Genomic DNA, 14157 nt, shown 5'->3' on the forward strand with positions numbered 1-14157 from the left:
AGGCTTGCCTCTCAGTCAGAGTCCCACCTGCCTCTGATTCCAGAGTGCTGGGATTAAAGGCATGCACCACCAATGCCCAACTCATTTCTTAAAAAGGTTATCTGTTTTAAGAAAAGCTTCAGTGTGTGTGGGGAGGTCAGAAGATCAATTCTGATTTGATTCTTGTCTTCGATGTGAGTCCTGGGGATTGAGCTGAGGTCATCAGTCGTGGCGGCAGGCACCTTTACTTGTTGAGCCATCTCACTAGCTCACATGTAGACTCTATTGTAAGTTCTCACTCCTTCAGTGAAGGCATGGGATGATGCTCCCTCTCCTGGAGGCACTGGATACTGTTGGAAGATGCAACCCTGACTTGTCCCACGTGGCCCTTTATCTGACTGGGCACTCATGGTGAGCTCTGAAGTCCAAGTCCTCCTCCTGCTACTAGCATTGGCTTGCTCACCATCTGTTGTCTGTAGAGAACCTATAGAGGGCCTCCACATACTGACCTGTCCCCTTGGTTTCTGCTCCTTTCTCAAAGGTCAGAGAAAGATGTAAAACCTAGGCCAGTGGATACTACTGACCCTGCTGCCCTCATAGCAGAGGCTCTCAAAAAGAAGTTTGCATATCGACATCGGCACAATAGCCAAGGAGAAGCTGAAAGAGGAATTCCAAAGCCAGAGTCAGAGGCCACCTCAGAGCCAGCCCTGGTGAGTAGTAGCATGTTAGGTGGAGATTCATATCTAAGCTACTGACTTATGTCTCCTGCTGGATACTGTTGGGGCTGTTCTGACCCTATATGGAGGGTGTAGCTAGCTGGGTGGGAAAGGATCATGGATCTTTTGTTTGAATCAGGGATTCAGGAAATGGAGACTGGATGTAAACTTGCTCTGTAGCAAGGCTGGCTTAAATCCACCTGTAATGCTGGATTAAAGTAGTTGTGCCGTTGTGTCCAGCAAGGATGACGTGTTTCTTTGTATTTCTAGTTTTCTCACTGTAAAACTTAGTTTGTTTGGAAATCCAAAATTTATAGAGAAACATAAGTAAAAAAAAGCTGAGTCTAACCCTGGGTTTCACTGCATAGCACTTTCCAATGTTAAATTTACCTGCAGGGTTTTATTTTTTATTTAAGTATAATGAAGTGAAATTCAATATTTTTTTTTTTTTTTTTTTTTTTTGTTTGTTTTTTTCGAGACAGGGTTTCTCTGTGTAGCCCTGGCTGTCCTGGACCTCACTCTGTAGACCAGGCTGGCCTCGAACTCAGAAATCCGCCTGCCTCTGCCTCCCAAGTGCTGGGATTAAAGGCGTGCGCCACCACCGCCCGGCAAAATTTTCATTATGATAAAGTATAGTGCTTATATTCATTCAGATTTTAAGATTTACTTAAAACAAGACAGGATCATTTCCTCCTGGGGTGCCTGTTGAGTTGTTTTTCCAGTGAGATCTGACATAGGCTTATGAGGTGTGTGCTGCGTCTCTGAGACTGAGTAGACCACCCCAGTGCTAACTCCTTTCTGCCTGTGGTTTGCATCAAGATACTTGCTAACTTACTCTATGCTTTGTGTTTTCTCTTTCTTTTCCATAGTTTGGCCCACATATATTGAAGTCTACAGGGAAAATGAAGGCTTTAATTGAAAATGTTCCAGACTCCTAATGGACAATGAATTCAGAAAGACTCCTGGTTCACCTGTTGGCTTGCAGAGCTGAGTTTGGCTAGTAGAAATCACCAGTATTTAGTAAATTCCTGACTATAGTGTTCATTGGTCTCCTTCTTAGCCTAATTAGAGGAGTAAGAAGTAGTGAAAGCACCAGCAGTTGGTTTGGCTCCCATGAGATGGTCAGTTAAGGAGCTCTCCTTAACACACATGTATTATGTTATTATGTGCATTTTCAGTTCTTAACACTAAAATCTGCAAAAGTTTTATATGCACACATTTGGATACAAAAAGATGTAAAGCTTACAATGAAGGGCATCAATGAGGACACTGTTATCGCCTCTTCACTGAGAGCTCACTAGTCAGTGATGAACAGCTGCTATACCGTTATCATAGCACACTATCGGAGCTGGGAATGCTCGGACAGGACTTGAGTATGTTCTTACTTTCTGTTTTCTGGAGCTGAGTTTACATAAACAGCAGATGTTTACTGCTGAGTCTCTGTATTGCTTTCTCTTAGAGGGAAGTGAGGACCAGGAAGGCTGTTGACACCGCGTTACCACTCAATACTGGGAAGCAAATGGACTTCTCAACTAGTAACAAACCAAATTATTGAATTAAATAATTTCTTAAATAAAAGCCAGAATGTATCATCTTTCTTATCAGTTTAATAAGTGGCCTCATAAAGATGATTTATTACTAAGTTAACAATTGTCTTAGTTAAGGTTACTATCACTGTGATAAAACACCATGGCCAAAAGCAACTTAGGGGAGGAAATGGTTTATTTCACTCAGTTCATCATCACAAGCAGTGAGGACAGGAACTAAGCAGGGCGGGAACCTGGAGCCAGGAGCTGATGCAAGGCCATGGAGGGTGCTGCTTACGCTTACCTCTCATGGCTTGCTCAGCCTGCTTTCTTATAGAAGCCTGGACCACTAGCCCAGGGTTGACACTACCCATGATGGGCTGGGCCCTCCCCCATCAATCACTAATTAAGAGAATGCCTTGCAGCCAGATCTTAGGGAGGCATTTCCTCAATTGAGGTTCCCTTCCTTTTAGACGACTCTAGTGTGTCAAGCTGACAAACTAGCCAGCACAGTACTTCCAGAAATGTCAGCATAATTGAATCTATAATTTTGAAATACTGGTCAAAAAATCCTTTATAATAAAACATTACTGAATAGGTGAATAAATTCCCTTTAAGCTATTTATTATTGGCCAGCCAATGAATTATGCAGATAAACCTTAGCTGTTATTAGAAAGTAGAAAATTGCCTTTATTATCTAGGGCTTGGAAAGACTGGTTATAATCTAAAGTACTTAGTAGTTTTCATGATTTTTATGTTTCTGATAGATTCTTTAATGTCAGAATCTCTTACCATGAGTAAATACTTGGATTATTTAAATCTAGACTAGTGGTTCTTCCCAGAAGAATTTAAACATGGGAAGTGTAGATAATATTTTAAGTTATTGAAAATAGGTGTTCTAAATCATAACAAAGATTGGGCTATTTTTTATAGTTTACTTAGTTTAAATTGTGGTATGTTTTGCTGTATATTGTTTCTAAATATTTTATATGGTTTGAAAACTGTCTTTTATGAGATTCAGAAAAATTGCCTGACCACATATTTTGACCTAAGAAGTTTATATTCATATCAGTATTGAATTTGGCTAGCATTCTACTATTTGAAAGTTACTATTTTAAAATAAAGCAAGCTGTTGAATTTTCTTTCGACAATATTATCTATTTGTATATTTGCCTCCCTCTGTCTTTGCTTTGTAGCTAAATTCTTTGTGCTGACATGTTGTTTTAGGATAACTTGGAATGCATTTTTAAAAGAAGGAAGATATATATATATATATATACACACACACACACATATGAGTACTTTATGTATATGAGTACACTATGCTAGCTGTCTTCAAACACACCAGAAGAGGGCATGGGATCCCATTATAAATGGTTGTGAGTCACCATGTGGTTGCTGGGAATTGAACTCAGGACCTCTGGAAGAGCAGTCAGTGCTCTTAACCACTAAGCCATCTCTCCAGCCCCTTTGTAATGCATTTTAAAGCAGAGATACATTCCTTAAAGAGCTGTGTTATCTGTCACTCCCTTTTCCTCTTAGGCTGGTTTTGTCACAGAAAAGCCAACCCAGGAGGCCTCCTATACAACATAGAGCTGTGAGCTGAACACTGTATCTGACACGAGTTGTATCGACACTTTCAGAGATAAAGAATCTGAGTCAGAGCGCTGGACTTGGAGCCACATATGATCTTGGGCAAGTGAGTTTATTCTGGAGCCATTGAGACTCTGTCTCAAAAACAAGGCTTAAACTTGTAGTTCACCTAATTTAATCAGCTGTGGAGTTGCCAGGCAAAAGGTAACTTAGTTCTTGTGACAGGCTATTCCAGCATTTCTACACTTAACCAGGAGGCCAGAAAGGCTGGAAGGTTACCATGGGACTTGTCATGCACCTTCATCCATCACTAGGGCTTGATGGCTGTGTTTTTTCCTGTTTTCACCATTCTCAGCGCCTCTCTTGAGCCTGTTTCCTGGAAATTCTGTAAGTAGGCCAGCACTTCCCTGTCTCAGAGGTACAACAGATAGAAAACCACAGTTAAGTAAGGACCCAGCATCTCACTGTTCCCGAGGAAGCTGCAGTTCTCAAAATGGGTCTTACAAAAGTCCTTTTAAATGGCCCTTTACAGTTAGAATATAATGCAGGCATAATTTTAGTATTCTTGGGGCAAAGGGTAAGACGATCCAAATAACACCAAGTAGACTCTGATTACTTCATGACGAAAAGCCACAATTTGAGGACAAAGGCTACTTTTCATCAGAAGGTTTTTACCTAATATGTCTGTCATTGTTTTCCAATGGCCATCCCTGTTTTTTAACCAGATGCTTTTTTATTAGAGAGTGAAAGATTCACATCTCAGGGAACTTTATATATCAGAGAGCAGTATCTTAAGGGTGAAAAAAAAAAAAAAAAAGACCAAGAACAATTGGGACATCATTCTGAAATACTGATATTGGCAACAGCATAGTTAGTATGTTAGGAACAGAACAAGGATCATGTTACTCCTTCCAGAAATCTGGTAGAAAACCTCAAGAAAGACACCTAGCACTGTAAGGGCATAATGATGAAATGAATTACCAAAGAATGCTCACAGCAGCCATTCAGTTAGCTCTTACGATCCATTTGCCTTTACTTGGTAAATACTTTAGAGGACAGAGCCACACAAAAGATTTGGTACCTTGGTGAAGGCCTTAAAACCATGTCTGCCATACTGTGGACACAATACTTCCTAAAACCACACTCCTGCTTCCTAAGGAGAAACTGACGTAGAGGAAAGAAAACAACCAGCAAGGGGAAGCTCATGGGATGGCTGAACTCCATTCCATGCTTTCTGAAGTTCGGCTTTGTAAACCTGGCCTCCAGTGTGACACACACATCCTCTGTACCGAGTCCCAGTTACCTGTGTACCTTAGCCCCTTTCTATTCTTAAAATGATTCTTAAATGGAAAACCCAATTTTTCTCAACTCTGTGTGATGGAACCCAAAGACTTTTTCATGGCCGACAAGAGCTCTACAGCTGACCTGTGTCCCTACACCTAGGAACTTTGAGCAGTTAATAAATGCATCTTTGTGTAATAGCCTTCTCACACAAAGCCCTAACTCATTAGAGGAGTAGGTCCTTTGGGTGGTAATTATGTCCAATTATGGAGACCCCATGATAGGATTAGGGAGAACACTAAGAGTGAGAAAATTAGCTCTTCCTCCTATTGGCCATGTAAGGATAAACTAGAAATTAGCAAGTCTGTAAACTGGGAAGGACGCCCCTCCTGGAACCCCACCAGCCTGGCACCTTGTCAGACTTGGAGTCTTGAGCTACAGCACATGAAGTAAGCTGACAGGCAGACTGATGTTTCCTTCAAAACTTTATATATGTAGATATTGTTTTTATATAAATTTTAGATAAGATAAAAAAAAAAAAAAAACTTTGATACCATTACAGTTTCCTGAAATTTTTTTTACAGGACATGTCCAAACAACAAATACTTCAAATTTGCTACACACACACATACACACATTCTCTCTCTCTCTCTCTCTCTCTCTCTCTCTCTCTCAACTTAGACTTAAAAACAACTTAAAAACAGGATAGATTTTTTTTTTTAAACAGGCTACTGAATCAACTGAAAGTCACAGATGACTAAGTCAACAGGTTTCAATTTTAAGTCAACAGCCAATAAGAAGCTAAATATTGAAAATATCAGTGTTTGTCTTTCCACTTCCATCCTACAGATTCTAAAGATAGATTCTAGGATAACTTACAAACTTAGAGACATGAAGTTGAAAATGTAATTGATAAAGTTAGTATTTTACTCAAGTATAATTTTCAGTACTTGAGACTGTATAATCAAATTTGAATGCTTAGTGACTTAGGCATCAAGAGATACAAATGGTATTAGTTTCTTTATTAAGCTAGTCTCTCAAACAGTATCCCAGCATTACCCCTCCGAGTCAGTTCCGGAAACTAATTACAAGCACTTTGTACACATTTTTCTTTCACCAAGACAATTTGAACAGAGACCTTGGCTTGTAACTTGTAATGCTCTCTAAAAGTTGAACACCAAGTACCATGTTTTGCATACAACAGGAACCAAACATTTACTATACAACTTCAGCATTACTGAACTACTTCCAGAAAATTTCTTAGCAATAATACGATAGCTAAAGGGTGCATAGGAACTCCACAGTAATTTGTTTATTGATGGCCCCGTTTACATCTGTCCCATACTGTGCACACTGAAAACCATAAGACCCTTCATGTTCCTGTCAGTTCACCCTCATGTTGCCCTGCAGTGGTGGCTCGCTCTCCTGAAGACCCTTGGGGGTTCTCTTGATGCCATGCAGGTTCTTAATATGGAATGAGTTCAGTTTCAAAGTTATGTTTCAAAAACACGTCAAAGGTGTGGCGACAAGTTTGCACGTTTCTTTAAAAGCACTATGAATTCCATTAGTTATTGTCTCAGTCAGCAATTACTGAAGTTAAGACATAAGCTTGTGACAATTTTTAAGTCTTAAATAGGAAACAAACATCAAAAAAAGCATTGTGGAAAATACCATTTTCAGAGCTGTGAAGGGATTACTAGCACCTCTAACCTATACCCCAGGTACAGGATATTGTTTCCAGGTTTGCAAAGGACAAAAAAAAAAAAAAAAAAAAAAAAAAAAGTAATTTTTTTCTTTTTTAGTACAAAGAGACTCAGTATAAACTATTATGTTTAGAGTACAATGTTAATAAGCATGTTAAGACTTAAATTTTTTTCTCAACTCTAAAGCAGAGACTTCCTCACCTACCCCAGCTCCCCTTCAGCAGTGGGTCCACACTCCCAAATGGCTGCTACACTCAAAAGCTCTTTGAAGTATCCAATATATCTCGAAATGCCATGAATTTTGTACTACTATGAATTTGCTTTTTTAAAAAAGTAACCTAAATCTTTCCTTAAATTCTTTAAGAGAAATCAATTGTTCAAGGAAAATAGGTGGAAGCAGGCAATTCCCACACAGCTGTAGAAAACAAACTTGATGGGCTTGGGAGCATCACCAAGGGAGCCTTTGAGAAGCCCAGGCAGGAAAGCTAAACTTCAATGTGGTTTTAAACTTGAAGACAAGTCAGAGCAGAAGGAAACATCCACAGAGGCAGTGGAGCCTGCCTAGGCAAACTCAACTGAAAAGGGGCTAATCTAATGGAGTTGCCAATCAAGCTAATGTGGAGAAGCAACCACTGGCAGAGGACCTCTAGCATCCAGGGGAGAAGGTACCCAGTCCAGGTCTATGATACCAGCAGGCATCCCCACAGGGAGTAGAATCCTTTAGAAAACTTGGGTCCCTTGCTCAGAATTCTTTGAGTAAACCAGCTGATCCTAATTTGGCTTCTGAAGATTTGCTTAAAGTGAAAGAATGATTGGTTTGGTAGTTACATTTCTCATTGCAAATTAAAATACCAAGACTGTTCTTTGCAATGTCAGTGAACTTGTTTAAGGTGATATTAGCTTGCAGGGAATTTCACCAGACCCCAGACAAGTCAGATATCCCAACATGCTGTCACTTTAGGAGTGGCCAGTGGCCGTCTTTGGGTAATGACTGTACCCACGCTGTCTAATAGGAGAGCAGAGTGTGGGCATGGGCGAGCACTGGAAATGAGGCTAGTATAAATTGAGATGTTCTGTAAGTTTAAAACACACTGGATTTTGGAGACTTAGCAACCCAGTTTATTATACTTAAAAGAAATATTTTGGATAGATTAGAATTACTGAAGTTTCAGCGTTTGTAGAAAATTGGGAAATCATTCAAGTGGGTTCACCAACACTTGTACTTTCTTCTAGGAAGTAGGCGCAAATATGTCCGATCTTCATCTGAACTGTATCCCTTCTAATGAGTTAGGTCTGGGAGGGTAGGAAGGGCATTCTTAATTGGCACTGGGGATGGTGGCATACACCTTTAATACTAGTACCCAGAAGCAGGGAGGTATCTGTGAGTTTGAGGCCAGCCTATCTACATTGTTATGTATCCGAGCCTATCCGAGCCTAAGGAGACCCTGTCTCAAAAAAAGAATTAAGTGTCTAATTGTTACATTGCTTTAAAAGGCCAGGAATATAAACACAACTAGGTTTTTATTAGAGACCCTGTCTCAAAAAAAGAATTAAGTGTCTAATTGTTACATTGCTTTAAAAGGCCAGGAATATAAACACAACTAGGTTTTTATCCCTTTCGAGGGTGTGATTTCTTAGGCAATTTCCAACAAATGCTATGAATTACCATCCACAGCAGACAAGACAAAGTGAACCAGGCCTTGCATTTGCAGGGTGCAGAATAAGAGCTCATATACTCCCAGAAGACAAAGTCTGCACACGGCTTAGACTGCAAAATACCCATGACAATGGAAGAGGCAACAGCTAGCTGATACCTAAGTCATTCAGCATGTGATCTCTAAAGGACTGAGTGGTGAGGTAAAGTGCAGAGATAAAAACATGAGAAAAGACCAGTTTTTATTTGTCAAAGGTAACAGCAACAGGCACATGTTTTAATGAGTGTGGAAAGCCTTTTACAAACGGCTTTACACTCAAGTTTTCTCCCAAGAAGATGGCTGTTGCAACAAACTGTAAACATAATGAACAGTCTTTAACAGTAACAAGGGGTACAAGTTAACTCAAAGAAAGCACCGTTTCTCTTAAACTAGATTACAGTTGTGCTTGCTATACATAAGACCACTGAAAACAAATTACAAAAGTGGAATGTTTTAAGTCTAAAATCAGTCCTTAAATTTTATCCTAGAAAACATCTATTCACATCAAAAGGTCCACCTAAGGGTAACATTTCATCAAAGTGAGGGAGAGGGGACAAGAAAACAATGCACTTTTCAAATCGAAATGAGAAGTTTGGTCACTTAGCTTTGTGCATAGTTTAAGGCATCTGGAGCAATCTTACAGCTTCACCTACCTTCCCCTCCCCCAAGTGTGGCTGCTTACTATGTCACATTCTAAAACAATAAATAAAAGCTTACATTTCTAATCCTTTCCCACTTGGATGGACAGAACATGCACAGCCATACATGCACAAACATGCACGCAAACACACATCCATACAGCCGAACACAACACACCTCTCACACACTGCAGCGAAAGGGACTTGAGTACCCTTGATTTGAAGGACACACTTCCCTAGCCCACTTTATTTCAGATTGGCAAATACCCTGAGCTGATTATGGTATGTTAAACATTCCACCTTTTTCTTGCATGTGTAGGTCAAGTGTACAGTAGTGAAAACAACATGCAGTGTCTTCACTGCAGAGTCAGAACACAGCTAGACATTGGTGTTCCTTCCCTCCCACCCCAAGTTAAAAACTAATAGTTAAAAAAAGAATCTGCATTGCCAAACAGCGCCGGAGTGAAAAGCTTCATGTGGTATCTGTGGTAAATTCTCAGTCTCCAGTGCACAGAACAAAACAGCAAGTGGGAGGCGTTGGTGACACTGACATCCAAAGAAGAAAAGGCAAACGCTGCGAAGAGCTGCAGTCTAGCTCAGCTGAGAGCCCTCAGTGGCTCCTTCACAATAACGCTCCAAGGCAATTTAGAACCAAGATTTCAGATTTGATTTGTAAACATGGATTGATTCTTGCCAGAGGCAGCAGAGGCTGGGCACTTCACATTTCTGAAGTTTTCTCAGAGAGAATGTAGTGGAAAGGACAGGTGCGCTATTGTATTGGACTGGTTGCATCAAGATTGCTGCTGAGGTTGAGTTCAAGTTTCAGGGCTGGAAGGATACACATTGTGAAAGCACGTGGCACACCTTGATCTTCCTTTGTTAATCCATTCTGGTTCTCCTGCTGAGCTTTACGTATCCATTTCAGGTTTCATACAAAAGCCAGATGCATATTGCTGTATATTCATGTCTTATCATTAAAAAGTGGGCTCAAATGATCCAACAGAAGACATCTTGATAAATAATGCTGGCATCATTGCCTTGGAATCCTCAGCAGTCAGAACCAGTTCTTCAACTCAAGACCATTTCACATTTCCACAATCTTGCAGGAGGGAGCTGTCCCACTGGTTCAGGGTTATGATAACCGATTTTCCTGAGTTAATAGCTGTGAGTTCAACTCAAATGCAGCATTGGCATCCTCGCTGCTGGGCTGTTGTCTTTGCAGTCCCTTCCAACTGGCTTTATTTAGCCCCACATGTCCGAGCATTGTCTGTGACAGCCTCGTGTCTGAAAATCTGGCCCATTCTGTAAATAAAGGCTCCACTAGGTAAGTCATAAAACCTTGAGAAACAGAGGAAAAAGCCATTAAAATGTCTTGATCTTTAAAACAGCTAGAGTTTTAATGTTCTACAGTTCCACTCAAGTATTAGCCAAAACAGTGCCTTTTCAAAGGTCTGTGTATGTACATGTAATTTATAAATCAGAATTTATGTATTCAGTAGTGCTCTGGTCTATTCTGTCAGCTGAACAAGCACATCTTAAGCTAACACATGGGGTGGCACTCTAAGGGCACTAGAACACAATTCCAGGGACATTCTCAGGGAGACAACTGCTGGCCAAGAGGGGTCACTGATTTTGCCTTCAGTTCCTCGGGGATGGAATATCACACCTGGTATGACTATTTTATTTAACTCAGAATATACAATGTCAAAACTCCTGAGAAGAAGTAGTCTAAAAATAATGGAAAATTAGTTTAATATTCTCACTATTGAAGTGAGAATGGCACAGAAGACGTGGGGGGTCAGAGCACAACTGTGTGAGCTCGTTTTCTCCTTCCACCACGTGGGTCCCTGGGATCAAACTCAGATTTCCATGCTTGATAGCAGGTGCATTTGCCCAGTGTGCCACTCACCAGCCCTGATTTTCTTTGAGAGAGTCTCACATATTCCTTCCTCTCTGTCCCTAAGGATGACCATGAACTTCAGGTCCTCTCTCTTCACTCCAAAACTGGTGAGATTATAGGCATATATTGTCATGCTCAGCTAAAATCACAACTTAAAAATACCTATTTTTATATTTGTGTGTTTTATATATGTTTGAGTGTTCTCAGGGGCAGAGGCCAGAAAAGGGTGTCGGCCCTTAGGGCTGGAGTTAGGTAGGAGCTACCTTAAGTGGGCGCTGCTAACAAAAGAGCAGCAAGTTCTTAACCACTGAGCCATCTCTCCAGCACAAAGTACAAAATTTCTAAAAACCACTTAAGTTCTTTCGTTAAACTACAGGCAGACAGACAGTAAGGGAACTGCGGGTACCCACTCACCTAGCCTTCCTTCCCCTTTGCCAACATCTCACCTATTCTCTGAACATGAGTAGCTCTCCTGGAGAAGCAAAGCAGCAGATTTATTGTCTTGTTGACTCCATCAACAGAGGAACATCTATCTACCTTTGCCACAGGAGTCAGTACTGACCCACAGGCTCAGCACCATGCACTCTTGCAAGCTATGCCCATTTTCTGCCTCTCTGACTAGTCAAGTCAGTCCCTACAAGACGCTTTGTAATCACAACATAGGAGTCAGTGTTGCTGCTGTGTCCTCCCATTGCATAATGATTGTGTTAGTCCTGAACTTCTAGAAACGTGACCTTCCTGATGTTTATCAACACCCTTCACTATGTTCAACCTAAATTCTAAGGCTCTTCTCAACCCCAGATCCCCAAAATATATTCTACCCAAACTCTTGAGCTTCACCCTGACAACTTTCTCTACTTACAAAGCTCAATACAACACAGTCAGCCTTAGGTAATCCTCATGTTCTCCTGCATGCTTCAGTACTAGTCACAGAATATGTCCTGTGCTTCCCAGTACATGGTTAGTTCCCACCTCTGGGTGCAGTGGTGATAGGCTGTGGGACAGCATAGTCAAAAGCAAATAAAATGTGTGAGGTCATTGTTCTGGACTGCCTGGAGACAGTGGAAGGTGGCTTTTGGAAGTGACACTTGAGCCTTTAAGAAGAGTCCCTGAAGCAGATAGGAGGGGCTGGCAGAGCAAAGAAAGGGTACACGTTGTTAAAATGGTTAAGATGTCCTCAACTGTCCTACAAATTACAATGACCATAAATTGAATACTTTGTTTTGAATAATTGTCTAGTCTAGTCTAGTCTAATCAAAATAAGTGATTTTTTTTTTTAACCAGATGCAACTAAATGTGCATAGTTACCAATCTGGATGTTGGCAATAGACTCAGTCTGACGATCACAGAGTGGACTCACACCCAAATGGTACTTTTTTTCTATATCTCCTATAAATTAAAAAAGGAGAACTGTTAAGATGCAACACATCTGCTGGTTAAATCTATTATAATGAATACCACCACAATATCTATGAAATTTACTGGAGGCACATTACAGATCCTCATGAAAGGATTAAACTTTAAGTTAGGGACACATAGAAAGCTTGCCAAATTGATATCACTATTTAAATAGACTAAACAAACAGAACAGTTTTTTCGAGGTGTTCCTCCCAAGACTAATTCTGTCGGCTCTTTCAAACATGCCTCACGTGCTCACACGATCCTGCTCTCTACACAGGTAAAGGGATGCGGTAGTTTCAGAGCAGTCTTTCTGCAGAGAAGTTTCCAGCCTACTTTGTGTGCTATCACGAATACCCAAGATCACTCAGTTTCAAATCACGGTCCATATGTTATTGGTTACACATACATGATGTTCGAATCCTTGTTAAAAATATAATGCATCTACTGTGAGGCTCTTATAAATGGCTAGGTATGAGTTATTCAAATGTGACATGCCTTGATGGAAGAATTCCTCCGTTACTTTTTCACTCCACTGCTTGCTTAATTCCCAGTTCCGACATGGGTTACAAATATCAGCACATTTCAAGGCCATCTACCAAACAAAATATTATAAGGGTGTTAAGGAAGAAAAGATCTCATTGTACCAAGTTTAAATAGACTCCAGCCATGGGGAAGAACACTGAAGAGAGAAAGGAGCTCCTGGGCATGAAGCTGGGGATGGGATCCAGAACCAAATAAAAGTAAAAGACAGCAAAGAGGGAAATACTGTCAAATGAACAAACAAACAAAAAAAAATCACTGTTACATTTACTTCACACTACCATTGATCTACCAAGTATCTGTGCAGAATGCTGATGAGGAGGATGCTAACTCTGTTAAACTAGAATGACTCTTGACAATCCCAAGGAGACACAATGACCAGTTATAAAATAAAAACAAACCCAGAGACACCATCTACTCCTTACCCCCCTTTCCTGAGGAAACTCATCAGAGTAGCCATTGCTGACTGGGTGACCTTCTCTGTCCTTCGTCAGACACCCTGACTGTGCTGTGTGTCCAGGAAGGGCACACACTGACTGATGAGCTCTTTCCTCCTAACCCACCCTGAAAAAATATCTGCTATATTTCATTCTTGTTCTACCCGTCACATGATTTACCCTGGAACCAATCGTTTGCAAGTTGCAGAACTTTACCTGTAGAACCAAATGCCTGTGTCTGCCATCGTCAAGGTGTAAGTCACCTTTGTCCAAGTGAGATCTAAACAATGACAGGTACTCATTCTGGCGACTGATGTCCGTGGCTAGTATCAAAGCACCTATCTGAGCCTCCATCTCTTGCCTGGAATTACAGAAATAATAAAGGAGACATTTAGTACTTTCAATTTATTTTCTCCCTTAAGCTTAAGTATTCAGAAAGCGTTACAAAATTCTGCAAGTTGCTTTAAACTTGATATATGACAAAGTACTGTGAAGCATGCATTTAAAAATATTAAAATAACTAAATTAAAACTAAGAGTTTGCAGGGAAATACCACGATACAGAGATGCCAAAGGAAGTGTTTTTATTCTGTCAGCCAAAGTCAAATTATTTGCTTAGAAGGGGGGAACAACCAATGTAACACCATTATGCTGTTGGAGAAAATCCTTAAGAATTTTCTAAGAAATTTCTGTATTTACAGGAAACAACTCTGTCTTATTTTTTGGTGCCTAGGACCTAAAAGAAGATTC

The 14157-nt window shown here is 40.4% G+C and overlaps 2 protein-coding genes across 6 annotated transcripts in view; one reads left to right on the forward strand and one right to left on the reverse strand.

The window, feature by feature from the left end:
• The window catches only part of Mtfr1 (mitochondrial fission regulator 1), a 34012-nt gene extending 30635 nt beyond the window's left edge, over positions 1 to 3377 (forward strand). Inside the window, exons 7-8 of the mRNA XM_034500993.2 lie at positions 521 to 689; positions 1565 to 3377. Coding sequence (XP_034356884.1) covers positions 521 to 689; positions 1565 to 1633 — 238 coding nt within the window. The 3' untranslated portion in view covers positions 1634 to 3377. The remainder of the gene's footprint in view (positions 1 to 520; positions 690 to 1564) is intronic.
• A 5300-nt stretch (positions 3378 to 8677) lies between these two features.
• Positions 8678 to 14157, reverse strand: part of Pde7a (phosphodiesterase 7A) — a 92116-nt gene continuing 86636 nt past the window's right edge. For 4 of the 5 annotated variants that reach the window (XM_076932167.1, XM_076932168.1, XM_034501149.2 and 1 more), the window contains 4 exons: positions 13625 to 13769; positions 12927 to 13023; positions 12339 to 12419; positions 8678 to 10468 (listed from right to left, as the gene is read on the reverse strand). In XM_076932167.1, coding sequence (XP_076788282.1) covers positions 10263 to 10468; positions 12339 to 12419; positions 12927 to 13023; positions 13625 to 13769 — 529 coding nt within the window. In that variant the 3' untranslated portion in view covers positions 8678 to 10262. The remainder of the gene's footprint in view (positions 10469 to 12338; positions 12420 to 12926; positions 13024 to 13624; positions 13770 to 14157) is intronic. The other variant, XM_076932165.1, reaches the window with a different exon arrangement.

The sequence above is a fragment of the Arvicanthis niloticus genome, chromosome 4 (assembly GCF_011762505.2).
Source record: "Arvicanthis niloticus isolate mArvNil1 chromosome 4, mArvNil1.pat.X, whole genome shotgun sequence".
NCBI lineage: Eukaryota > Metazoa > Chordata > Mammalia > Rodentia > Muridae > Arvicanthis > Arvicanthis niloticus.